The sequence below is a fragment of the Danio rerio genome, chromosome 13 (genome assembly GCF_049306965.1).
Source record: "Danio rerio strain Tuebingen ecotype United States chromosome 13, GRCz12tu, whole genome shotgun sequence".
Taxonomy (NCBI): domain Eukaryota; kingdom Metazoa; phylum Chordata; class Actinopteri; order Cypriniformes; family Danionidae; genus Danio; species Danio rerio.
Window position 1 is genome coordinate 13,916,140 of NC_133188.1, and position 26,884 is coordinate 13,943,023.

At 43.5% G+C, this 26,884-nt stretch overlaps 1 protein-coding gene across 2 annotated transcripts in view; it reads right to left on the reverse strand.

The window, feature by feature from the left end:
• Positions 1-362: 362 nt before the first annotated feature.
• Positions 363-26,884, reverse strand: part of pimr47 (Pim proto-oncogene, serine/threonine kinase, related 47) — a 149,646-nt gene continuing 123,124 nt past the window's right edge. The window contains exons 8-9 of one of the 2 annotated variants that reach the window (XM_073920761.1): positions 19,398-19,578; positions 18,721-19,041 (exon numbers count right to left, since the gene is read on the reverse strand). In XM_073920761.1, the coding sequence (XP_073776862.1) occupies positions 19,469-19,578 (110 nt within the window). In that variant the 3' untranslated portion in view covers positions 18,721-19,041; positions 19,398-19,468. Of the gene's footprint in view, positions 2,177-18,720; positions 19,042-19,397; positions 19,579-26,884 lie in introns of those variants that run through there. The other variant, XM_073920763.1, reaches the window with a different exon arrangement.

The following is a 26,884-nucleotide window of genomic DNA, read 5'->3' on the forward strand; positions in this document are numbered from 1 at the left end:
AAATTTACAAGTGTTGCATGCAACTGTGCACACACATACAGTACACTAATAGGTATTCATAAACAATAAGGATACTGACAACAGTCTAACAAACATTTAATTTCTTATAATCTAATTTTAACATAATTTCTAATGAGATTAGTGGGCAAATAGTTGAAAGCATTCTTGGTTTAATTTTTGAGACTTCCTCAACATTCATTCATGACTAATTGTTTTTGTCTGCTGCAACTGACGATATTTCTGTGTTGTTAACCTAACGTAACAACCCCAGGTATTGCAATCTGATGCAAAATAAATAAATAAATGAAAGGCTTGTTGGCTTTTTGTATGCAAGTTTTTTTTTTTTTTTATGTAACTGTTTTAGATATTTTGTTATGGATAAAATATGGTTATAAAAGTTTAATGCATTGACTTTTGTAAGTCGAATTATTAGCCCTCCTTTGAATTTTTTTTTTCTTTTTTAAATATTTCCCAAATGATGTTTAACAGAGCAAGGAAATTTTCACAGTATGTCTGATAATATTTTTTCTTCTGGAAAAAGTCTTATTTGTTTTATTTAAGCTAGGATAAAAGCAGTCCTGAAATTTTTTAAAAACATTTTAAGGTCAAAATTATTAGCTCATTTAAGTTATATATATCTTTTCAAAAGTATACAGAACCATTATTCTACAATAACTCGTCTTATTACCCTAACTTGCCAAGTGAACCTAATTAACCTAGTTAAGCCTTTAAATGTCACTTTAAGCTGTATAGAAGTGGCTTGAAAAATATAGTCAAATATTATTTACTATCACCATGGCAAACATAAAATAAATCAGTTATTAGAAATGAGTTCTTAAAACTATTATGCTTAGATATTAAACAGAAATTGGGGAAAAAAATAAACAGGGGGGCTAATAATTGTGACTTCATATATATACTGTATATATATGGGGGTGGGTGGGGGTTCACGTGAACACAGCTGCTGCACTCGTGCATCCAGGTTCATCATGAACAACTCAGTGCGCATGTGCTAGTTGCACTATCGCGGTCTGATTATGTTTCAATCAAGGTTTGTTGATGTCTTAAATAATCATTTCAAATGACCAACATTTTTCAAAATGGATATATCTCGTTTTGCAATGTAACTCTTCATATATATATACATATATATACATACATACACACACACACACACACACACACACACCTTTAGTTTTTTAGGAAATTGACAGATTATTTCACTGTATTATTTAACTCATTCTTTGGCTGTGATCATTTAGATAATTTTGCATTGAAACTGTGTGTTGGAAGTCCAAAACCACCCTGTACCAAAGAGGTCTATATTTTACGCAAAATTCATTCATTTCTTTTCGACTGTAAAAAAAACTAGATTAACTTGAATGAAAATAGGGTGAGTAAATTATCAGAAAATGTTCATTCGGGAAGTAAACTTTTTATAATTTGTAATTTAGCAAAAACATCTGACTCATCCCCTTTAGCTTTTAGAAGTTTAAAATTGGCCTTAATTAGTCATCAGGTCCATCACTTTATTCGTAGAGTCACTACAACCTCAGAACAAGAACCACATTATCAGTATTAATTATTACGTCAGACATGTGGTCATTAAGCTAATGAGCTGAGATTCTGGACTAGAATTAACAGAGACGCCACACATAATTAACAGTCAGAGTCTTCTTCTGTGCTATTAAAAACCAATTTACACTGCGGCTGCAGCCTGCTAATGCCTGCAAGAGGAATTACTCTCTCCACATCTGGCACAGATCGTTTTCTTTCCAGGTTCCTATCTGTCCTCCCTCTTCCATCTCTCCTTCTGTATCTGACACTCCTCCTTAGATTTCCTCTTTCATCTTTCTTGACATCTGTTTATACCTTTCTGGCATACCCAAACCAATGCTCTCTTCCCTTTGGGATAAAAGAAACCATTAAAACCCCAATGTCTTATTAAGCCACAGAGAGAGAAAACATTAAAGAGAGTGTAAGAAATGAAGAAAAGGGTAGAGGACGATTACAAGGAGATGAAGAGTTGTGAAAGCTGGTGTTTTGTGATTGTTTTGCTCTGGAGACGCTGTGCATCTCGCTGAACTCATTTCCTCTGTCCATCCCCTGATGACTGGCTGATTATAACAGGAAGATGAAGCTCACCTTATCAGGTGACCCTGAGACTTCTGAAGTACTGTGATTTGGAGAAATGAAGAAATGGGCTATTCATACTCCTGTACACAAACACACACACACACACAAACACCAACCGGCAAAAGAACTGCTCCGAAGCAGGAGCTCTTAAACAAAAGGAATGAACTGATATGTAGTTTTTATTATTAAGGGAAAACAAAATACTTTGCCCCTAATTATAATAATTGATTGACCCACCCTTAGTAGCAACAATTTCAATCAAGGATTTTCAATGGCTGCATTTCCACTATTGGGCCAATGCGAGCCAGGGCTTTTATCCGGCCGGGCCGGGCCAATTGCCCGAGAGGTTGAGTAATGAGACCAAAATCATGTCGCGTTTCCACTGTCGGGCTAGTAGCTCGCAGCGCGTCACGCAAACACCGCCCCCAGAACGTCCCCCAAATCAAACGTCACACAACCCACTTCAGCAGGAATCAGGCAGATAAAAAATCACACCATAGAATCATCTCGAAACGAAACCATTAGAATGAAGACAACCGAAACAAACAAATGACACGTTACTGTACAGCAGTACATTAAATGTCTATACGCCCAAACCAGTGTATTTCCATTTATTACATTTGTTTACTCACCGACCGACTGTTGGCATTGTGCATCGAGTGCTCTCGCCACTAACTGAGGGACCCAGCACGGTGAGCACACCATCCATAATATAAAGCCACAGAAATTCTCCGTTATAACTCAGTATGAAATGCATTTTATAACATCCTTGTTTTGTTTTAACATCCTTTGTTTGTTTTCAGCACATAAGAGCAAGTAGCCTAATAAAATATAGCCATATTTGTTGCGCTCAGCAGCTATTCACTAAAGCTCTACATTTAAAGTTTCATTTATAAATTTGACAACGTCATATAAAAACATAAACACTTGTTTGAGGACATAGAACACATTTTGTGTTTGGACTTTTGCCTAATGCGTTTAAAGCGGCGCTGCGCAGGACTGGGTGACAGAAAAAAAAGTAGGCTAGATTCTGCTTTCACTCACCCAAAAATGCTCTGTTTGCATGATTTGATTAATATCATCGTATCCAAATACTTTATACATAAAATATTTCAAACTTTCTCCGGTGTTTACTGTTTTTAGAAAATATCTAAAATCTTTTTTTCAGATAGGTCTTTGTAAAATGAAAGTTTAATATGGCTTTAAAACGGTTTGATTTATGTATTGTATATAGGCTACCTATATTGTTATAGCTAGCTTTTGTTCATTTATATAATGCTATATTTATTTAATGCGATTTTATTATATCTGATATTTGTAATTCTTTAAATTACATTTCAATATAGCTTAGGCTATTTTATCAATATATGACACTATATTGTTTAAAGTCTACGAAAGTGGGCACGTAATTTGTAAAGTTTTATGTTATTCTGTTGTATTCATATAGTGTATTATCTCCAAAATAAATTTAAAAAAAGAAAAAAGCTACTCGCGGCATCAACAGAGTTGTGAAGAGAGCGCTCTTTTTTGTCAGTCTCACACACAAATACAGGCATCTAAACGTGCACAAATACACCTTTTAAACTTTACAAAAAATCTCGAAAACCTTTACTGTCTGCTGTGTCTTTAATATGATGTAAAGGTTATTATGCTTTATTTAAACAGGATGCAGCAAAGAATGCCACTATAAATTAAAACTACTTTATTATTTTATGCAACACCCTTACATTTAAAAGGGAAACATAAGAGCGAGCGATCATACGCCCCATAAAAGACCCCATAAGGCTAGCTGTTTTCTTTCCTTTTTATTTATTTATTTATTTATTTGGCCATGCACTCATGTGCGATCGGAAAACTGTGCCCGCCTCTCCTTTCACTCCGCCCTGAAGCCGGCCGACCGCTGGCCGCAAGTAAGCACCGCTCAGGACTTTGACTAGGCCACTCCAAAGCCTTAATTTTTGTTTTTCTTCAGGAATTCAGACTGGTGTGCTTTGGATCATTGTCCTGCTTGGGGCTGTGCGATTTGAGGAAAATATCTAATTGCAATTTTTTGACACATATTGCGATTTGAATTTGAGATTTGATTGTGCAGTCAAGCTTCAGCTCTTTAATCTGTATTTCAGCTTCTTGCTGCTAAAATGCAGGTAGTGTTAGTAAAAAATAACTTAAAAGATATTAACTTAGCTAACAACTCTGAAATTGTATTTTGTTGTTGCTTTCTACAAGATTGAGTGTACCTGGCGGTACTTTTAGTTGACATAGGGCAAGGTTTGCACTTGACATTGGTGGGGACGGGTGAATCAAACAACCCCGAGCTCCCACCCCTCAAGAATGAATATTGTTTATATTCATATTATTTTCAGGGGGCTAACAATTCTGACTTTTAATTGTGTGTGTGTGTGTGTATATATATATATATATATATATATATATATATATATATATATATATATATATATATATATATATATATATATATTATAACCACACTTTTTGATATAACAAAAGTATTTCCAAATATTTTGTCAAATTGCTTACCATACTATTTTAATATTTTAAATGTTTATTTACAAATGTGCTTTTAAATTGTAAGTTTTATATTACAGTTTTATAAAAATAACAAAATATGAAAATATCATTAAAAAAATGTGTTATTGCCAAATGCACATTTATAATAAACACTTAAAATATTAAAATAGTATGGCAAACAATTTGACAAAATATTCAATAAGCTAATCCAGCAAAAATGTATTCTTAAAATGTCACTAAAATGTAATATTTATATATCATAATTAAATAGAAAACCAGACGAATAACTGCAAAACGTTTTCGTTTTTCAGAAAAAAATAACCACCCTTTTTAATAAGCTGGCTACAGGCCTGATAGTGTAATGTTAAAATATGTTTTATTAACTGATATAAGGTGAGTTTAATAAAGACTTTTTGCACTATTTAGCCATAGTGCAAATTAAACATCTCTCATATATCAGTATTAATAGAAGATGGAACACAGGCTGTAGCTTTTCTGTTAGACTGTTTCAACTGAAGTTGCACGGAGAACTGGTGGTGTTCAGATACTTTTGCATTCAGCTGTTTATTCTGCAGTTAGTTTTCAGGGCATATAATTCAGACTAGTCTGCCATAACGACAGACTGTGTGCTAAAGTAGGGGAAAAAACAAGAGCATTAACAGCATTATCATAACATTCATTCATTGGCGAACTTGAGTTTATGTGACTAACACTTTTCATTGAAAAAAGCTCTTTATGGCTGCTGCCATCCTCACCTATGTGTGTCACACAACTCACAACTTGATTGCACAGGAAATTCCCCTGCACTGTTTTGGCACTACTGAATGAGGCTACAGCCTCTGACATAATAGCAGGGAAAGGCTCAGCCAATCACAATGTTCATATATGTTTGGGGGCGGTGCGACTCAGGGAGAGACGAGATTTAACCATTTCTGCATGTCAAGGTTGACAGCGCAATTTTTTTTTTTAAGTGGTTTAAATTATTGGTGGGGACATTTCAATAGTTGGTCCCCCTCCGCATCCCCTCTGTCCATGCTAAATCTACACCTCAGCTTTTTAGCAATACGCTCCTCATATCACATGTGGTGCTTTTTTAGGCGCTGGTTGTTGTATTTCCTCATGCTGTGGCAACAATTCTGCAACAGCTCAAACAAATGACCTGGTTTTGTTTGGTGTCTTTGACTTTGAAACCAAGATATTCCCATATTACCGACATGCTGTTTTTCTTTGATATTAATTAGTCTATTAATGCTTCTGAAGCAGCAGATGCCATCATCCCATTCATTTGTGCTTTCTTGTTTGTTTATTTTATTGTGGGTTTTCCACATAGTTCGGTTGTGCAATTCTGATTGGACAGAATGAACGTGTGCTCACTCAATTGGCTAGTAAGACTGTCACACACAGACGGCAGTCATGCATATGCTCTGAGCAAGGGAAGTTAAATAATCTTTCATATCACAGCTTCTTGTGATTAGCTAATCGCAACGTTTCAAATCGTAATTGCGATTCGATTTCGATTAAACGCACAGCCCTAGTTTCTGCAGAACCCAGGTGTGCTTTAGCTTTAGGTCACTAAGTGATGGCTAGATATTCTTCTTAAAGATATTTTGGTACACCACAGAATTCATGATTGAATTTATCACAGCAAACTGACACATTTCTGAAGTGTTGTGTTATTTCTATGCCACAAATAATAGAATACACAGCTTTTGTGTCAAAAAACTTTTGTCTTGTCAGTCCACAGAGTATTTTATGTTATGTTCTTTTTGCCATTTTTGCGCAGTCTTTTTCTTATGGTGGAGTTCTTAACTGAGGCAAGTGAGGCTGACAGGTTTATGGTTGTTAGTTGCAGCTCCGCTCTTAGGGTAATTTTGGTCAGCCAGCCAATCCTGGGAAGGTTCTCCACTTTTCCATGTTTTTGTCATTTGTAGATATTGACACTCACTATGGATCACTGCAGTCACAAAGCTTTAGAAATTGCATTGTAACATTTTCCTATTAAGTTTATTTGTTTTTGAATTTCTTTGGATATCTGCATGATGTCTAGGATCTTTTGGTCTACTTCACTTTGTCAAGCAGGTACTATTTAAGTAATTACTTGATTGCCAACGGGTGTTGCAGTAATACAATTAATTCAAAATACAAAAATAAAGCTCCATCCCTGACTTAGTATTTCTTTAATGAAATAAAAGTCTGTACTAACTTACAGTTTATGTAGACGTTATTATTTGACAAATCATTACTCACTTCCCTTCACTTTATTCCTTTTTTTATCAAGGGTTGCCACAGTGGAATGAACCACCCTTACAAATAATGTTTTACCAATTTATAGTATTAGATTTTAAATAAATAACTATACAAATGCATGTTACATTTTTAGGATAGTGCCCCCCTCCCTTTATATTTAGGTGTCCAAAAGAAGAAGAAAATCCCAGGCTAAATAAATACATAGTGTATTTAAGTCCACTATTGTATGTGAAACAGTTGAACTTTGCTTTTGGCTGCGTGTCTGTGTCGGCTCTGTGTCGTGTCAGTTATTGTAAATGGTGAAGGTGAGAGTAGGGTACAGTCTCTGGCCTGATGCCATGTTTATGTTAACCGTCAGTGATGTGTCGTGTGTCACCACAGAAATGAAGATGCCTGTTCCTCCAGACACAAACAGAACATTCATCATTCACACACACAGATAAGCACCAACATGCGCAATCACTTCAAATGTAACTTGGGACTTAAACTAGCTATAATAATGGATCACAGATTAGCTGTCATGACCATCTTAAAGCCTTGAACAGAGAGAGACCTGTGCTGTCCTAAAAGAGCAGAGGGACTTACGTCTAAATGTTTGCACTGCCACAACTCCAAACTGTTTTTTTTTTTTTCACTGTGTCAAAGATGAATATCTGCTTCCTGTCACTGGCACCAGAAATACAACAGGAGTCTGTCAGACTGACCTCAGATCAACAAGGAGAACATTTACTGCAGGTATTGTAAGTAGTACACAGACACAAACAGTGAAGACACGCGATGGGTGTATATGTGCCCATGACTGCGAACATGCATACAGATTAAAATATATAGATTTTTTTTTTCTACTACAGTAACATGACCAATTCAACAAACACATTCAAATCATTGCTAAATGTATCATGTCACTGAAGACCATCTCGAAATAATGACATGCAAATTGTGCCATAGAGTTCACATACAATCAAAAACACTGAGAGAGATGTAAGAAATGTATGCAAGAAAAAAATATATTTACTTCAATTTTATAGAGAAACGTTTTAATAAACTCAAGATATTTCTACCAAGAAAAGATTTTAGAAAAATTTTTTAGAAAAAAAATGTAATAGAAAAAGTGCTCTTAAATACCACAAACTGTCTTTAACCAGTCAGAGATTCCATTATAAACCTAACATATAAACATTTCTTGGTAAATTATTTAAAGACCAAATTATCATTTGTACATTGTCTTGGTCAGCAGCGATCTAGCAGTTAAGGAACACTGGAGAACGTTCGAGGTTACTAAAGTAACCCTTCGTTCCCCGAGGAGGGGAACGGAAGCACTATAAGTGGATTTGATTGTAAAATCCACGCATAGGGAGGTTCGGTTCAGAAGCTACTCGTCTGAAAGAGTATTGAACGGGCCAATTAAGAATGAATTGGCAGCGCAAGCCTGCGCAGGTGAGCGGCATAAGCAATCAACTGAGTATATAAGCTCACCTGGCGCCAGCAGACGCTATCCTTTTTAAGCTGAAGAGACTTTCAACAGCTAAGGGACAGTCATTATGGCGACGGAGTATAGTGCTTCCGTTCCCCTCCTCGGGGAACGAAGGGTTACTTTAGTAACCTCGAACGTTCCCCTTCGGGGGGAACTTCAGCACTATAAGTGGATTTGATTGTAAAATCCACGCATTGGGAGCCCACTGAAAGCGCCATAATGACTGCACCTTACCAACACCCCCGATGAGGAGATAGTCAAGCAAGCGTGACGCACCCACATCATGGGGGGCGCGGTCCTCCAACGTGTCCCTGGCCCTAATTTATCCTACTTCAACAGAAGTTTTACGGATTTATATATATTTTTTGGGAAGTCGTGAGCATCTAGATAATTCTAGGAAAATACGACAGTACGTTGGGAAGCGTGCAATCCCGATAGGGAGGACGCTGCGGAGGCCATCCGTTACCCAAGGGGGGATAGATGGCAGAATTTACATATGGACTAGCCCTAAAAAGGGGGAGTACGCATAGCAAAAGAGTGGTTAGCGGGGAGGGAAGACACGGGTCCGCCCAGGGGGGGGACTTAACCGTGGCGGAATAAGCATATGGGATCGCCTAGTGGGGATCACGCATAGCAGGCACCTTTACCCAAAACGCGGGCTGACCAGCGGGCAGACCTACAACGTAGTGGGCCAGCAAGTGACTCCTCCGCTGAGTCAGTGCTGGGGGCCACGGAGGAATCTGCAGGGCTCACCTGACGGGGAACTTTACTGACAGATAAAAAGGCGCACGTATCTCCGTGTTAGGGAAAATGGCGCAGCAAGCGTGTTTCAACACCCTACCGAATTGTTTCCTCAATCACCAAGGGTTACCTAATACCCTTGAGGAAACCGGCTCCACTCGCAGATTGTAAAACCTTGCAAATGTGTTGGGTGTCACCCAGCCCGCAGCTCTACAGATGTCTGTTAGAGGGGCGCCGCGTGCGTGCGCTCGAGAGGATGCGAAGCTCCGAGTGTAGTGCGCACGCGCTCTCGGGGGGCGCGGCTCATCTCGGCTCTGATAGTGAAAGAAAGGCATCCACAATCTAGTGGGAACTTATTTCGGTACGGCACTTCCCTGCTGCCGACCGCTATAACAGACGAAGAGCTGCTCAGATGATCTAAACTCTGAGTGCGGTCCGGATAATACGCAAAACGCGAACTGGACAATAAGAAGGGCTGGGTCTGCCTCCTCCGAGGGCAGCGCTTGCAGGCTCACTACCTCGTATTAAAACGGAGTGGTAGGAACCTTGGGCACATATCGCGGGCGGGGTCTCAGGACGTGAGAGAAGCCAGCCCAATTACAGGCACGAATCACTGACCGAAAAATGCCTCCGGGTCCCCGACCCTCTAATCGATATCAACGCGACCAGCAGAGCTGTCTTCAGGGACAGAAAGATACTGAGTCGAGGATCGAAGGGATCTGACGCGGCTTGTGTAGCGAGGGCGAGATCCTAAGAGGGCATGAGAGGGGGCGGGGTGGATTAATTCGCTTAACGCCCCTGAGGAACCGGATGATGAGGTTATGCGTTCCCACGGTGCTGCCAGCCACCGCGTTATGAGAGCGGAGATGGCAGCCACGTAACCTTGAGTGTGGAGGGCGACAGCCTGCTCTCCAACTTCTCTCGGCGTAAAGAAAGCACAACGCTGATCTGGCAAATTACGGGGGTCTTCTCAGCGAGAGACACACCATTCAGTGAATAGACTCCACGTCAGGGCATAGGCGCGCTCGGGGAGGGGGCTCTAGCCCGAGTGACGGTATTAGCCACCGCAATCGGAGGTTACCTAAGTCTTCCTCGCGTCTAAAATCTCTTCAAAGATCGGCGAGGGTGCCAGGTGGTGCCCTGTCCCTGAGAGAGTAGGTGCTCTCTCGAAGGGACTGCCAGGGGAGGGCTATCGCGAGGGAGAGCTCTGACATCCAGGTCCGGTTGAGCCAGAGGGGCGCAACCAGCAACCTGTTCCTCGTCCTCTCTGACCTTGCACAGTAACTGCGCGAGCAGGCTCACTGGGGGAAACGCGTATTTGCGCGTGCCCCGAGGCCAGCTGTAAGCCAGTGCATCCGTGCCGAGAGCACTCGGTCAGGGAAAGAACAACTGGCAATGAGCGATCTCGGGGGAAGCAACAGATCGATCTGGGCTTCCCTGAATCGCGCCCATATCAGCTGAACAGACTCGGGGTGGAGTCTCCATTCTCCAGGACGCAAGGCTGCCGTGAGAGCGCATCGGCTGCACGGTTGAGCTTGCCTTAATATGAATGGCGTGCAGCGATTTCAGCCGCGGATGACTCCAGAGGAGCAGACGGCGGGCGAGCTGAGACATGCGGCGAGAGCGCATACCCCCTATACGGCTGATATACGCCACCGCCGCCGTACTGTCCGTCCTGACCAGCACGTGTTGCCGCTCCAGCACCGGAAAAAAACGGTGGAGAGCGAGGAACACTGCCAACAGCTCCAGGCGATATGCCAATGCAACTGGGTACCTTTCCACAGGTCCGCAGCCGCATGCCCGCAACGCACAGCCCCCCAGCCCGTGTTGGAAGTGTCTGCTGAAACGACAACAAGACTGGACGCCTGTTCTAGAGACACCCAAGCCTGTAGGAACGAGGGGTCGCTCCAAGGGCTGAGGGCGCGGCGACACAGCGCAGTAACAGAGACTCGGTGTGCGCGCGCGTGCCATGCGCGTCTGGGGACTCGATCGTGAAGCCAGTGCTGAAGTGGTCTCATATAGAATAATCCGAGCGGCATGAAGCGGCTGCGGATGCCATATGCCCCAGGAGCCTCTGAAATAGTTTCAGTGGGACCACTATTTTACTGTCGAGCTCTCTCAGACAGTACAGCATCAGCTGAGCGCGCTCTCCGGAGAGGCGCGCTGCCATGGTGACCGAGTCCAGCTCCAGCCCGAGAGAAGAGATCCTCTGCACGGGGGCGAGTTTGCTCTTTTCTCGGTTGACCTGAAACCCCCACAGGTGGAAGTGCCAGAGCACTTTGTCTCTGTGCATAATCAACTGCTCCGAGAGAGGGCAAAAATCAGCCAGTCGTAAAGAAATTGAGTATGCAGATGCCCGCGAGCCGAAGGGGCGCTGAGGCACCCTCCGCGGGCTTGGTGAGGACCCGCGGAGACAGAGAGAGCCCGAAGGGGAGGGCTTTGTATTGCCAAGCTCGACCTTCAAACACAAACCGCAGAAACTGTCGGTGGCGAGGAAGAGTGGAGACATGGAAATACGCGTCCATCAGGTCTAATGCTGCAGACCAACCCAGAGGACGAACGCACCGGAGGATGCGCTTCTGCGTGAGCATTCTGAACGGCAGCTTGTGCAGGCAGCGGTTCAAAACGCGCAGATCTAGGATTGGCCGTGACCCACCGCTCTTTTTGGGCACGATGAAGCGTGGGCTGTAAAACCCGCTCTCCATCTCGGCTGGAGGGAGCGGCTCGATTGCATCCTTCGCCAGGAGGACAGCAATCTCCTCTCGCAAGACAGGGGCGGACAGGGGGCTGACCCTGGTGAATACACACCCGTGACTTGGGGGGCCGTTTCGCGAACTGAATCGCATAGCCGAGTCTGATTGTGCGTATGAGCCACCGCGAAGAGCTGGCCCGCGCTAACCAGGCAGGCAGAGCTCTCGCTAATGGACTCATCGCTACAATCGCTGACGTACCAGCAGTGGGGCAGCGCGGAGTGGGTGTGCTGATCCGGGAAGCTCGCGGGTCCCACGGAAAAGCTGGAGGTGAGATATTTGCTCTCACTCCAAACCCGAGCTCCGGAGGGGAGGCTCGAGGGGTGGGAGAAAGGAGACCGTCCTCCCAGCGCTCGTGAGCCACTGGCGAAACGCACCGAATCTGCAAGCTAGAAAGCATAGCGTCCCAGACTGGCAGATTTCGGGCTGTCACATCTGGGGAAGTGAAAAGTCCCCTTTCATAATGTTTTCATGGCAGTAAAAAGTGCCGTTGGAAATGGGGCCCCGCCCTCCAGCGGGGAAAGAGCAAGTTCCCTCTTCTCCAGATGGCCTGTCCCAGGGGCGCTTCGCGGTCCGTTGCCGGACTTAGCGGCGTTCTGGGCAGGGGGGCTGCCTGCTTCCGAGGTGCCCAACGCGCTCGCTTCGCCGGAGGCGTGTGCGGGGGCGGAGCAGCTCTCGTAGGCGGGCGCCTTCGGCGAGGAGCAGGTATGAATGGCACGGCGGGCGGAGCGGGCTACGGACCGCCGATAAGACATCACCCACCAACTGCTCTCTCACCGCCTTGAATTCCTGGGTGAATTCACAGACAGTGTCGCCGAACCTGGCTGGGGATATGGGGAAGTCAAGAAAGCGGACTTTGTCGACTTTACGCATATCAGCCAGGGGTGGCGCTCCTGGACCACTAATGTGGACATCGTCCTCCCCAACGCACACGCAGCGGACTCAGTAGTCCGAAGAGCTAAGTCGGCGGCGGTGCGAAGCTCGTAAGCCTGGGTTGGTAGCGCTGGTAGGTGGCTATCGCATGCAAGGCGGAAGCAGCCTGGCCCGCAGCTATGTAAGCTCTAGCTCCGAGGGAGGTAGATAACTTACAGGCTTTGGATGGGAGACGAGGCGGACCCCGCCAAGAAGAGGCGCCGCGCGGATTTACCGCCATCGCGCACTCAACCTGAGGAATCGCCACATACCCCCTGGCTGTTTCACCGTCAAGAGTGGTTAGGGTGGAGGAACACGCAGCACGAGCAGAAAAAAGTGCTTTACAAGACCGCGTGAGCCTACTGTGCACCTCCGGGAAGAAGGGAACGCCCCTCTAGTCGGTCCGGCCGCGGAGCTGGGGGATAAACCATCTCCAATCCACGGCCGAAGCAGCCCGGGAAAGCACGGCTAACATGTCCGTTTCAGGATCCGTAGTGACATCGCTCACCAGCCCGAAGGGGGCGAGCGGGTCTGGATCATCATCGGACAATGAAAGCCCACCCTCCGATGCCGCGGTGGACATCTGGTCTCCGGTGTCATCGGGCGTAAGGGCTACCATCTGTTAGACGGATCGCTTCCCCCGCCCGAAGCTTGGATGGAGCGCTTAGAGGAGCGGGAGGTCCGCGGGCCCGTGGGCGACGGATTATCTCTCGCTGAAACCCTCAGATCTGCCCGAGTGCCCGCTGCAGAGCAGGGGACAACTGGGGTGGTTCACCCTTTTGCAAAGGCTAACCGCGATCTTGCGCAACAGTCATGGCATCGCAATGACGACATGAACTGCCCGCGAGCAGCGCATTAACATGCTGGACCCCCAGACATGTAACGCAGTGCCCGCGCCCATCATCCGAGGACAGGAAACCACCGCATCCAGAAACGCACAGTCGGAGCGCCGTCCTGATAAGGACGTGCTGCACGACTGTGTTGCTCTTTCTGTGAAGTTTGCAACTTTATACGCACCGCTCTGGAGGACCGGACCCAAAGAACGCCAGGCAAGGGAGAAACCCAGCTCGACCGTCTGCCACTGCGTGTACACACTCTGGACCGGGAGAATGCTCTCGTTCGCTCAGAATCGCTGGTCACAGCAGGAGGAACCCTCATCGACTCGATCAGAAAGTCTCTGAAGCGAAAAGGATAGCGTCTGCTGGCGCCAGGTGAGCTTATATACTCAATTGATTGCTTATGCCGCTCACCTGCGCAGGCTTGCGCTGCCAATTCATTCTTAATTGGCCCGTTCAATACTCTTTCAGACGAGTAGCTTCTGAACCGAACCTCCCTATGCGTGGATTTTACAATCAAATCCACTTATAGTGCTGAAGTTCCCCCCGAAGGGGAACTATAAATTCCACCATGCACCTCACACACACACACACACACACCAGTTCCAGTTCTCTCCCTTGCACACACACAGCTGGAAGCTCATCATAGACTGATTACCAGGACTATAAATACACCTCACATTCACACACACACTGCTTAGTCTTGTTCCCCTGTAACATTTCTAAGCGGTTTGATTACCTTGTCCTTCCGTGGTTTTTAATCTCTGCTTTATTCATTGTTTTATGTTGTTTGGCCACCTGTACCAATCACTCACCTGCTTTGTTGACTATGCTTTTGCATTACTATCATGTTATTGTTTGTTCCAGTTTGACTATTACCTGTCTGACTAAGCTATTATTAAACTGCGGTTGGACACTCAACTCCATTCTACCCCGACTCCTATCTTATACAGTCCATATACTAATGCCGTATTCACACTAGCAGCGACTTTGTAGCTGCCTATCACTCTGGGTGGCAATCTGCTGCAAACGCAGGCCTGTGTAGGCCTACAGAAGGAATACAACCAGCCTCTGAGCAAGCTGAAAAGGGATCATTTGAGCTCTACTGGTGCTCTTATTGGTTGTTGCTCAAGAAAGTTGCTCTTTATTTGTGTAAAGTTGAAGGATTCTCAATTTTGTCATGTTGCTCGACGTGTCCACCTGGTCGCTAATGGTCCTTTTTGCTCGCATAGATTGAGATTATCGAAAGTCACTTGCTCGCCCGTAGTGTGAATGAGGCTTAAGAGTTTGGGGATTCGGTTTTTGTTTGTTTCTAGTCCATTATATTATCACTAAAGTTGTATTTATTTAATATAAAATTCAGTAAAAGATTAAACTTGCGAGATAGCACAGTTTGAAGTAACTATTGTTTTAAAATACATATACTATTATGGTCACACTTTATCATAAGATTTTAATAGTTAATGTTAGTTTATATATTTTCATTAATTTATTCTTTTTCTTTTCCGCTTAGTCCTTTTAGTAATCAGGGGTCGCCACAGCGGAATGAACCGCCGACTTATCCAGCTTATGTTTTATGCAGCGGATGCCCTTTCAGCCATAACCCAACACTGGGAAACACCCATACATACGTTAGCATATTTTATAATATGAGTTATTCATCAAAAATGCTTGTACAGCATTTATTAAGAATAGCCAACATTTAAATTTCATGCCTGTTAACATGAGTTAACATGAACTAACAATAAAGAATTTTATTTTCAAGAACTACCATTAACAAAAACAAATAAATACTGCATTGTTCATTGTTTGTTCATGTTAGTAAATCCATAAACTAATATTACCTAATACAACCATATTAACCTAAATGTTACCATTTTTTACTTATGTCTGTGAAGGCAAAGCTGAAAGTTTTCAATACAGTACTATACCATCTTTACCAATACTTCATGAAATTAAAAAGAATGAAATATACTATTTCAATTTCAATATACTATACTAATATACTATTTTTTTTTTTTTTAAGGATTACATTAAAAATAGGAGATTTCGTCAAAGTGAGCTATCTTTTGGGCAGAAATGTTAGTGTTAGTTCACCCAAAATAAAAAGACCATCATGTATTTCCAAAGCCAAAATAAACTTGCTCATTTTCACAACACAATTGAAGATATAATTAATAAAATCTGAGAGATTTACGTTCACCCATTAAGTCTGTTCACCCTAAACAATGAGATAAAAAAAAAATAAAGCCATATAAATGATTGATTTAGTCTATAAGAGATGTTAACTAATCACTTATATACATTCCCACACACTTTCAAAGAATCTCAAACAGCCATACATCTCTCTCTCTCTCTCTCTCTCTCTCTCTCTCTCTCTCTCACAGAAATGCATTCGCTGTAAAATAACACATCTGCCACCTGAGGTGCTGCAGGTCAGAGGTTAAGCATGTAACGCTGCACAGATGTTCACAGGACTCTGAACACACTACAGGTCTTTGAACAGAAACACACATTTGCGAGGTCAGGCTGGCTGATCTACAGTAAGGCTTTTGTGGTAAACAGGGAAAGTGTTTATGAGCCGGCCATGACAGCTGAACTTGCAGGTCATGTTTCTTTTTGATTTTAATAAGCTGTGTGAAAGAAACAAACCATTTTCTCTCCCATGTGCCCTCTTTTTACCTCTCTTTCTCTTTTGACCTGTTTTTTTTTTACTTCCCTATTCAATTGGCTTAGTCATCATTTATCTTTTGACATGAACATGACCTTGGTGGGCTTTATTTTATTCAGGACGGTGTAGGAGATTTGTTTGGGTAACTTCAGTTGATATTTTTGTTGAACTCATTTGAAGAAGATCCCCACATTTGCTTTTAATGAACCAGATTTTTCTTACTTAGAGTTTCTGTCTTGTTTCTAGTCCAAATTACTATTAATATCTAGTGAGTATTTATTTTCTAATTTATTTTCCTTAATTTAAAATAATCTGCCAGTTGGTGTAAGTACTCTTATTTCAAAGTGAAAATAATATTCTTTTGCTTTCCACATTGTCAGGTTATTTTGCTTACTTTGAGGGAAACTCACTTAATTTTGACTTACAGTTTGTTTGTTTTTTTTTCAATTTTTTTGACACAAATTTCAGAACCCTGATGTCAATTTTTACAACTCTAGACACAAAACTCTACAGTCACTACTTCACTCTCTCCAGTGTTGAAAACATTGCATGTTGCGTTTATTTCTTTGGATAAGTTTTGCATTTGCAGGATCATTGGTTCAAAAGATCCTTTTATCATAAAACTACTAAAGCAACATAACATCACCCATAAACAAGATACACATCGGTTCAATAAACAATAATTTATAATCATTTAATATTGTTGTTTAAAATTTATGATGGAAACACTGCACTAAAGTTTTATTCGTTCTATTATAATGTAGGTTAACTTTATTAAAAAAAAATTGAATGGTAAAGTTAACAAAAGTATTCCTCACTGCACGTCCCCTTATCGAAAAGCTGACTAATGGCATGATATATGGCAATATTTGCAAATTACATTTGAATTCCACATACTGTATTTAAAATGTGCCATGTGTGTGTTTATATACAGCCATATATGGACACATATGTAATATAACATACATGTACATACTTGTAATTTTAATTGTTGAAACAAATGGTAATTGTTGCAATAATTTGATATACAGTTGAAGTCAGAATTATTAGCCCCCCATTGATTTTTTTTTTCTTTTTTAAATATTTTCCAAATAATGTTTAACAGAGCATGGACATTTTATGTATTTTTATAAATTTTATATATTTATAAATAATGTTTTTTTTCTTCTGGAGAATGTCTTGGTTGTTTTATTTTAGCTAGAATAAAAGCAGTTTTTTTTTTTTTAAACCATTTTAAGGACAAAATCATTAGCCCCTTTTAGCTATTTTTTTTCTGACAGTCTACATAACAAACCATTGTTATACAATAACTTGCCTAATTACCCTAACCTGCCTAGTTAACCTAATTAACCTAGTTAAGCCTTTAAATGTCAATTTAAGCTGCATAGAAGTGTCTTAAAAATATCTAGTCAAATATTATTTTCTGTCATCATGGCAAAGATAAAATAAATCAGTTATTAGAAATGAGTTATTAAAACTATTACGTTTAGAAATGTGTTGGAAAAAAATCTTCTCTCCGTTAAACAGAAATTGGGAAAAAATCTAAACAGGGGGGCTAATATTTCTGACTTTAACTGTATATGACATATATTTTATATGTATGAAATCATATATCAACTAGTATGCCATATATGTAATTTGCATATATTTCTATACATCACATTTCTATTTGGCACAGGTTCTCCCCTTCACATCACAGCAGGATTTTCATTAGTCAAAAATCTTGGACAGAACCTTTTGTCAATGCCAATTTGGACCTGATATTGGTCTGCTGTGATTGAGCTTTCTTGCAAATGTGAAATATGAAAACATTGTCAAAACATTCACAAAATGGCATTTCTAAGGATGAAATCTATAGACAATGTAGTGTCGTGGGGTCATCTTCTGTGGTGACTGATGTCATTTATTCTATCCTGAATCTTTCATCGTCTAAATATGAAACATTGTACATCAATTTCCATGCATCAAAAGTAATGCAACAGTTACTTATTATTTTGAGTGCTTGTATCAGTTGATAGTTACATTTTGTTAATTAAATGAATGCAGTTATTTCAAATGTAATGTTTGAGTTGCATTTTAAAATAGGGTCAATTCACTGTTTATTGTGATATATTGAAAATGTGATTTTAGTTCAATGAACAAAGTTTCTTTGACTTAAATGTATTATAAAGAAACATTTTTGCCAACGGTTGGGAATTTTGTGTCTATAGAGTTTTGAATTGATTTGATTGATTTTGTTAAGGGCAAAACACATAGAATACTAGGTAAAGATCATAATCCAAGGCATAATTACAGTAAATGTACTACAATAAATATAGCAATTGTTTTTTGATTAGTAATGTGCATTGCTCTTCATTTAGACAGATTTATTGGTCATTGTCTAAATATTTAAAAAATTGTTTTGGCAGCCTCAGATTTCCAATTGTGAAATAGTTTCTTTATTCAGCTCAAAAATAATTTTCTTCTTTCAAACTTTGAAGGATTTTTTGTTGTTTAGAGACAGCACTGAACTGATGAGCTGATGGAGATTCTCTGCATTAGCCTGACCTTTTGTGCATCCTCTCCTAAAGACTGGCCTCTTTAGGGAACTTGAATGACTTCGTAATGTTGTAAAAAATGCAACATAAGAAAAAATCATAGATTTTAAATGAGCAGCTTCTCTTGCTGGGGCTGAAAGAATCATTCCTTTGACCTTCATCTAGACTCCCTGCTGTCACTTTAGAAAGGCTCACCATATTGCAAAGTCTGTAAAAAAAAATTAGGCTGCCAGTTAATTGTGGTTTGAAAGATAAATAAATACATTACCACCAGGTGACAGATTAACATCAAACACTGGAAGAAACCCAAAGGTGCTCTCTACGTTTGATCAGTATTATTTTTTTAACTGTCTTTTAGGAAATGACTTGTAAAATATGCAAAAAAATCATGTAAATATAACTTTAAGGCAAAGCAGTGACAATTTTGTTCTCAAATTCTGATCTTAACTGTATATGAAGACTTTGAGGGGTAAAACTAAAAAGAAAGTGACAAAATAAATAGTGAACAGTAAATGAATTAAAAAGGAGTATTTTGAATGTTTACTGTTAACTGTTTTTACTTACAAGTAGCAGAAGTGATTCATCTTTGATTCAGAAGCTTCTGTACTCAGTGCTCTATTATCAAACCTCAGTCTTTAAGTTGAACACGACACACTCATATTTGAAGAAGCAAGCAACAGGCCTCCTTTGTTAGCAAATGAGCCGTTGTGACTTAATGAGCTGCTCGAGGGAGTAGGTTTGTTCCCTGATAATGAGAGAAGAGGAAGAACAGATAAGAGAGTTGTTATGAAAAGGAGTTGCAGCGTTCACAGGGGAGTCAGCCGTCGTCTTGTGCAATCATAAACATTATAAGGGTCCAATTCTCCCAGTAAGCCAAGCATGTAACACAATCACTGCATCTCTTTCGTTATAATCCAACACAAAACTGCAGTTCTGTAATTAAAAAGCTGTTCTTTGTGAAAGCTAAAGCTGTCAATACTAATCAAATCAATGAATATGAAATACAAATGTACCATGGTTTCCTCAAATCATATTAGACAGCAGGTTAACTGTTTTCTACATTTATTGATGATTGATTAGCCTCTGGACAATGGGCATCTCAGGACTCCAGTGGGTCAAATTTAGCCTGTTGTTGAAGTCCATTATGGCCCAATTTCACTGAGTGGTATGGTACGGTGTGGTTCTGTACGTTTTTAGGGCCGGTTCTAATGTCAAAAGGTACCTAAAAGCCAACCGTATCGTACTATTTTTTTTTTTTGGGTACTCTTTCGGAAGGGTACTTAGCACAAAAAATGTTACCAAAAGGCGGGGCAAGATGCGCAGCTAAACGCTATTGGTTTACAGAGATATGTTACTAGCATGTGCACAAGCCAAGAGAATGAAAACAAATAAAACGTCATTTTTAAATACACAGTTGAGACATTACAGTGTGATAATATATGCATATAATAATGAGCCATGATCAACCCGAGCTTAAACAAACCTTGTCGTCATCTTTATAAACAGCCATAAAGCCAAGAAGGAGAGCGGAATCTACCCTGTGCCCCGTAGTTGTTCACAAGGCCGTCTAAAGCGTAAGTGGTTTCACTTTCTCGCATGCATCTATATTTGAAATAACAAACTTTTTGAGCTGATGATAATAATGTGCACGTGATTATTCATGTGCTTCTGACATCCAATCCTTTCAGAAATGGACAAAAAATGCAAGAGTGACGCGAAAAAAACAAAGGAGAAGCCAGAAAAAACAATGGAGCAAATTATTTTTTCAGCAATCTAAAACATGAACATGAGCATGAACTAAGCTGTTGAATAATCAGCGTATGAGGCGGCTAGGCTAAGCAAGCGTCAATTTTGATTAAATTCTTCTCTATTCTCCTATTATGTGGTGAATATACTCCTGTAATGCATACTGCAGTCCTTTTTTGTCTGGCTTCCTCAGATATCTCACCTGTTCACCGAAAATGACTAATTATATCCGAAATGTCTGACACCGGCACATTGTACAAGATTTGCCAGGCACGAAAGCTTGACAGGCGTAGCAACCAACCCGGGCTCATTGTGGAAACGTAGCCCAGAGGACGTTTCTGTGGACCGCGATTTATGTCCCGGGAGGTACGTATTCGAGCGGTTTTTGTTTTTGCGGATCCGCGAGAGGCAGCTGTGCGCACTTTTTCGCGTCTCGGGCGCCTCTCGCGAGCGCGCGCCATTCGCACCCATGCCGTTCCCGCGCGAAAAGCCGCCGGATCGGCCGACTCGGCCGCCCTCATCTTCCTCCTCCTCCTTCACTAAACCCGAGCGACGGTTCGCAAAAGCCGTCCAGAAAAAAAAAAAAATTCGGATCCCGCCGCATTCTCACCCTTACTTTTCGGATTCCGTTTTTCGTCTTACCTGATTTCAGGAACCGCTGTTCCCCGGACTCGATCACGGTCGTCGTCCCCGCGGCCGGCTCCTCCTCCTCCTCCGGGGCCTCCGCTCCGCCGACGCAACGCTGTGAGTTAAGCGGACAAACTGGTTGCATCGGGAAAGCCCTCCACTCGGAAGGCGAGCCGTCGGCCGGCGAGCGCGAAGCGGAGGGGCAGAGCGGCACCACACCGCCCCACAGCGTTTGCTCGAAAAAAACTAAACGCGGCATTAAGTACCTCCAGCCACATAAATCGCGGTCTCCAGAAATGTCCGCGGGGCTACGTTTCCAGAATGAGCTTGGGTTGGTAGCAACAGTAACTAAGGAGGGCGGGGCTTAGCCTTTTGAGTGGTGCACTGGCCATCTACACATCTCTTTTGAACACACTATGAACAGCAGCTATGCTAATTATTTTATTTATTCTTTATTTCCAACTGGGGATACTCATCACGAGGCCCCTAGAGATTATGCAGCACTATTGATGCAATCCAAGACCTGTAAAGAAATAATGCCACAAAATCTATAATCCTGGCCATATCTTGAGCTGATGCAGTGGTGGTCATAGAGGAGCAGAGAGCATCAGACTGATTCCTGGAAGAACACAGTGAAATACGAGTCTTCGGATTGATCTCGTGGGCAAGCCTGATCACTCGGAGCCTAGACTGCTGCTCTACACAAGAAGTTTGACCAGAGAAGAAATGGTCATGCCCAACTGAGCCTTGCTTCTTGATGTTTTCATTCACTTTCGTCAATTGGTGTAGTTTTGTTCCTTGCCACTGTTGCCAGTGGCTTGCTTGGTTTGGGACTTGTGGAGCTGCGCATGGATAGATTTGCTCTTCAGTGAATTTTAAACTAAATGAAACTTAAACTACACTGAACTGCACTAATCTGAACTTCAACTCTGAAAACTGAACTGACACAGTTTCAATGTACTAGATCCTCCATGTTAAGCTGCCTTGACACAATCCACATTGTAAAAGAACTATAGATACAAACATGAATTGAATTGAAATGAATACATGGGGTATTCACAGGATTTGTAGAATTACATTTCTCTGGGGATCACCTTTCCCTCCACATCTAACAGCCTGTATGAGTGTGGGTGTGTTTCGGGGCACATGCTGGCATCAGAAATCTCTAGCCGAAATTATGCGTGTATGTATGTGCAAGCGTAGGCAGATTTTTAAAGGCTTTTAAGCTCGTCTTTTTTGTTGGTGGACCGCAGCAAATAATGTCACATGTAACCCTGGTTGCCGTGGCGACTGACCCCGCAGTCATTAGATTGATATTTGGCGTGGGCTGTATGGATGTGAGCTGTCTGTTTTGATCTGTGAACTCCCTCCCGCCGCCCATCTCTCTGCTCTTTTCATTCTCAGCCAGAATAGCTGCTAATACTGTTATGATTGGCAGGGTCTTTTCAAGTGTGGGCAAACATGATGAATTCTCTCTTTCTCGCCCCAGCTCTATCACACTCTTCTTTTTAATATAGTAGCCCCAGCAGAGCTGTTGAAACAATGCATTTTTTTCCTTGCGGTCTATATATGGCTCCTGCTTATAACTGCTCTTCCTTTCTGACCCAGATATGGTGATTTAATGAAATAAATTCAATCACGAGCAGATCATGCATTATTATAACTCAAATGCAGGAGACTTTGTTGCAGATAAATAGAAATGAAAAGGGAAAATGAAAAGACCAGACTGGCCAAGACGGTGGACTAGCATTATAGTGTTTAGTAGTAAAACAAGCAAACTCTACAAATCACTCTTAACTCTTTCGTTGGTGTTGACAGAATTTGTCAAAATCATGCAACACTTGGAATTTTCTGTAACTCCATGTGCACATCTATAGGTATTTTTAAAAAGTGAGTTTTCCCACCCTTAGTTTTACAATCTCTGTCCACAATAAAACATGAACAGTAGAATAGAATAGGATAGATGAAAGTAGAATGCCACTGTACACATATACAATGTTCATTATACACATGAGTTTAAGTGCATCACTACTCAGTGCAAATGTGTAAATATATCCTTTCAATACAAATCACATTAAACAATAAGTAACAGTAGAAATAACTGTAGACAATAAGCAAATAAGGGGATGAGAGGGGGCAGAATGAGGTGGAGGAAACTGTTCTGAGGCTAAATGAGAGATATATACAAGATGTATATATTTACATGTGATTTGCAATCTGTGTGTGTGCATGAATGGGGTCAGTGCATGTGTGAGTTCGGGATGGTAATGGCTTTTGGGGAAATGATTGAGTCTGGTGGTTCTCGTTCTGATGCACACAAACATTCCACTGTGGTGAACCCAGATTAATAAAGGGACTAAGCCGATTCAAGAATATGAATGAATGAATGAACAGCCAAACCATGTATTAAAAACTGCAATTTTTGTAAAAATTATAGTATTCGTGAACAGGGCCAAAGTTTTAAGTGAAGTGCCAACTTGGTTTTTCCTCTGTATTACTATTCTTCAAGTTTATTCGTCATCTCTTAATTAATACTATGAATCTGGACATCCCATAAAAGTATGGGATCAAAATCTCGCTATGTATCGCGGTCGTGGATCGAAAAAATTTCATTTATTTTCTTTTCAGCTTTGGGAATATTTCTCAAAAATTTTGGTCCATTTTGACATGATAGCATCATGCAGTCCCCTTCGGTTGGGGAACTTCAGTGCCATAAGTGGATGAAATCCACGATGGGAGGATTCGGATCAGAAGCCGCTTGTCTGGAGAGTATTGAACGGGCCAATGAATGAAATTAATTGGCAGCGTAAGCTTGCGCAGGTGTGTGGCATCTGCAATTATCTCAGCATATAAGCACACCTGAAGCTAGCAAACGCCATCCTTTTCGCTTCAGATCCTTTCTGAGTGAGTCGATGAGGGTTCCTCTTGCTGTTCAGCACTTCAGAGCGAACGAGCGTGTCTCCCGGTCCAGAGTGGGTCTTCGCGGTGGCAGACGGTCGAGCTGGGTTTCTCCCTTGCCTGCGGTTCTTTGGGTCCGGTCCTCCAGAGCGGTGCGTATTGTTGCAAACTTTCCTAAAAGAGCAACACAGTCGTGCAGCATGTCCTTTTCAGGATGGCGCTCCGACTGTGCGTTTCTGGATGCGGGGGTTTCCTGGCTCCGGATGATGGACACGATCACTGCATTGCATGTTTGGGGGTCCAGCATGTTAATGCGGTGCTCGCGGGCGGTTCATGTCGTCATTGCGAGGCCATGACCGTTGCACAGCTAAGATCGCGGCTAACTTTCGCAAGAGAGCGACCCACCCCAGTTGCCTCCTGTTCTAAAAAAGCAGCGGGCGCTCGGGCAGATCTGAGGGTTTTAGCGGGAGATAATCCGCCGCCCACGGGCTCGCGGACCTCTCGCTCCTCACGGCGCTCCATCCAAGCTTAGGGTAGTGGGAGTGATCCGTCTAACCAGATGGTAGCTCTCACACTAGCTGACACCGGAGATCAGATGTCCTCCGCGGCATCGGAGGGTGGGCTTTCACTGTCCGACGAAGACTCGGACCCGCTCGCCCCCTCCGGGCAGGTGAGCGCTGTCAAATCGGATCCTGAAGCGGACATGTTAGCCGTGCTTTCCCGGGCTGCTTCGGCCGTGGGGTTGAAGATGGTTTAACCCCCAGCTCCGCGGCCGGACCGACTAGATGGGTGCTACGTAGAGGACCAGAAGGCGAAGCCTTCGAAGCCTCTCGTCCCCTTATTCCCGGAAGTGCACAGTAGGCTCACGCAGTCTTGGAGGGCACCTTTCTCTGCCCGTGCTGCGTGTACCTCCGCCCTCACCGCCCTTGACGGCGGAGCTGCCAGGGGGTATGAGGCGATCCCGTCAGTGGAGCGCGCTATCGCGGTCAATCTTTGTCCGCGCGGCGCCTCTACGTGGCGGGGTTTGCCCCGCCTCTCGTCCAAAGCCTGTAGGTTGTCTGCCTCCCTCGGAGCCAGAGCTTATAAGGCTGCGGGCCAGGCTGCTTCTGCTTTGCACGCGATGGCCACCTACCAGTGCTACCAAGCGCAGGCGCTGGCCAAGCTGCACGAGGGCGGGTCCAACCCAAGCTTATTACATGAGCTGCGCACCGCGACCGACTATGCTCTTCGGACTACTAATCCACGATGTCCACACTTGTGGTTCAGGAATGCCACCTCTGGCTAAACCTGGCCGATATGCGCGATGTTGACAAAGTTCGCTTTCTTGACTCGCCCATATCCCAGGCTGGCCTGTTCGGCGACACCGTCGGTGAATTCACCCAGGAATTCAAGGCGGTGAAAGAGCAGTCGGATGCGATGGGCAATGTCATCTATCGGCGTGGCCGTAAGCCCGCTCCGCCCGCCGAGCCATCCACCTCCGCTGTTCCTCGCCGAGGGCGCCCGCCAACGAGTGCTGCCCCGCCCCCGCCTGCGCCTCCGGCCAAGCGGGCGCGGCGTACACCTCGAAAGCAGGCAGCCCCTCCTGCCCAGGGTGCCGTTAAGTCCGCGGACCGCGAAGCGTCCCTGAGACAGGCCATCCGGAGAAGAGGAAACTTGCTCTTTCCCCGCTGGAGGGCGGGGCCCCGATAACAACGGTACTTTTCAGTGCCACCAAAACATCAGTAAAAGAGCACTTTTTCCCTTCCCCGGATGTGACTGCACGAGTTCTGCCAGTCCGGGACGCGCTGCCTTCCGGCTCGCAGACTCTACGTGCTTCGCCAGTGGCTCACGAGCTCTGGGGGGACGGTCTCCCTTCCCTCAGCCCTCCAGCCCCCTCTCCGAAGTCAGGGTGTGGAGCCAGAGCGAATCTCTCTCCTCCAGCTCTTCCGCGGGACCCTCGTGCTTCCCGGATCAGCACACCCACTCCGCGCTGCACCACCGCTGGTACGTCAGCGATTGTAGCGATGACTCCATTAGCGAGGGCTCTGCATACCTGGTTAGCGCGGGCCAGCCTCTCGCGGTGGCTCATACGCACAATCAGACACGGTTGCGCGATTCAGTTCGCGAAACGGCCCCCCAAGTTTACGGGCGTGTATTTCTCCAGGGTCAACCCCCTGTCCGCCCCTGTCTTGCGAGAGAAGATTGCTGCCCTCCTGGCGAAGGGTGCAATCGAGCCGGTTCCTCCAGCCGAGATGGAGAGTGGGTTTTACAGCCCATACTTCATCGTACCCAAAAAGAGCGGTGGGTCACGGCCAATCCTAGATCTGCGCGTTTTGAACCGCTGTCTGCACAGGCTGCCATTCAGAATGCTCACGCAGAGGCGCATTCTCCAATGCGTTCATCCTCAGGATTGGTTTGCAGCCATAGACCTGAAGGACGCGTATTTCCATGTCTCCATTCTTCCACGCCACCGCCAATTTCTGCGGTTTGCGTTCGAGGGTCGAGCGTGGCAGTACAAGGTCCTCCCCTTTGGGCTCTCTCTGTCTCTGCGGGTCTTCACCAAACTCGCGGAGGGTGCCCTAGCGCCCCTTCGGCTCGTGGGCATTCGCATACTCGATTATCTCGACGACTGGCTGATTTTAGCCCACTCGCGGGAGCAATTGATTATGCACAGGGACAAGGTGCTTCGGCATCTCCGCCTACTGGGGCTTCAGGTCAACCGAGAAAAGAGCAAACTCGCCCACGTGCAGAGGATTTCTTTTCTCGCGATGGAGCTGGACTCGATCACCATGGTAGCGCAC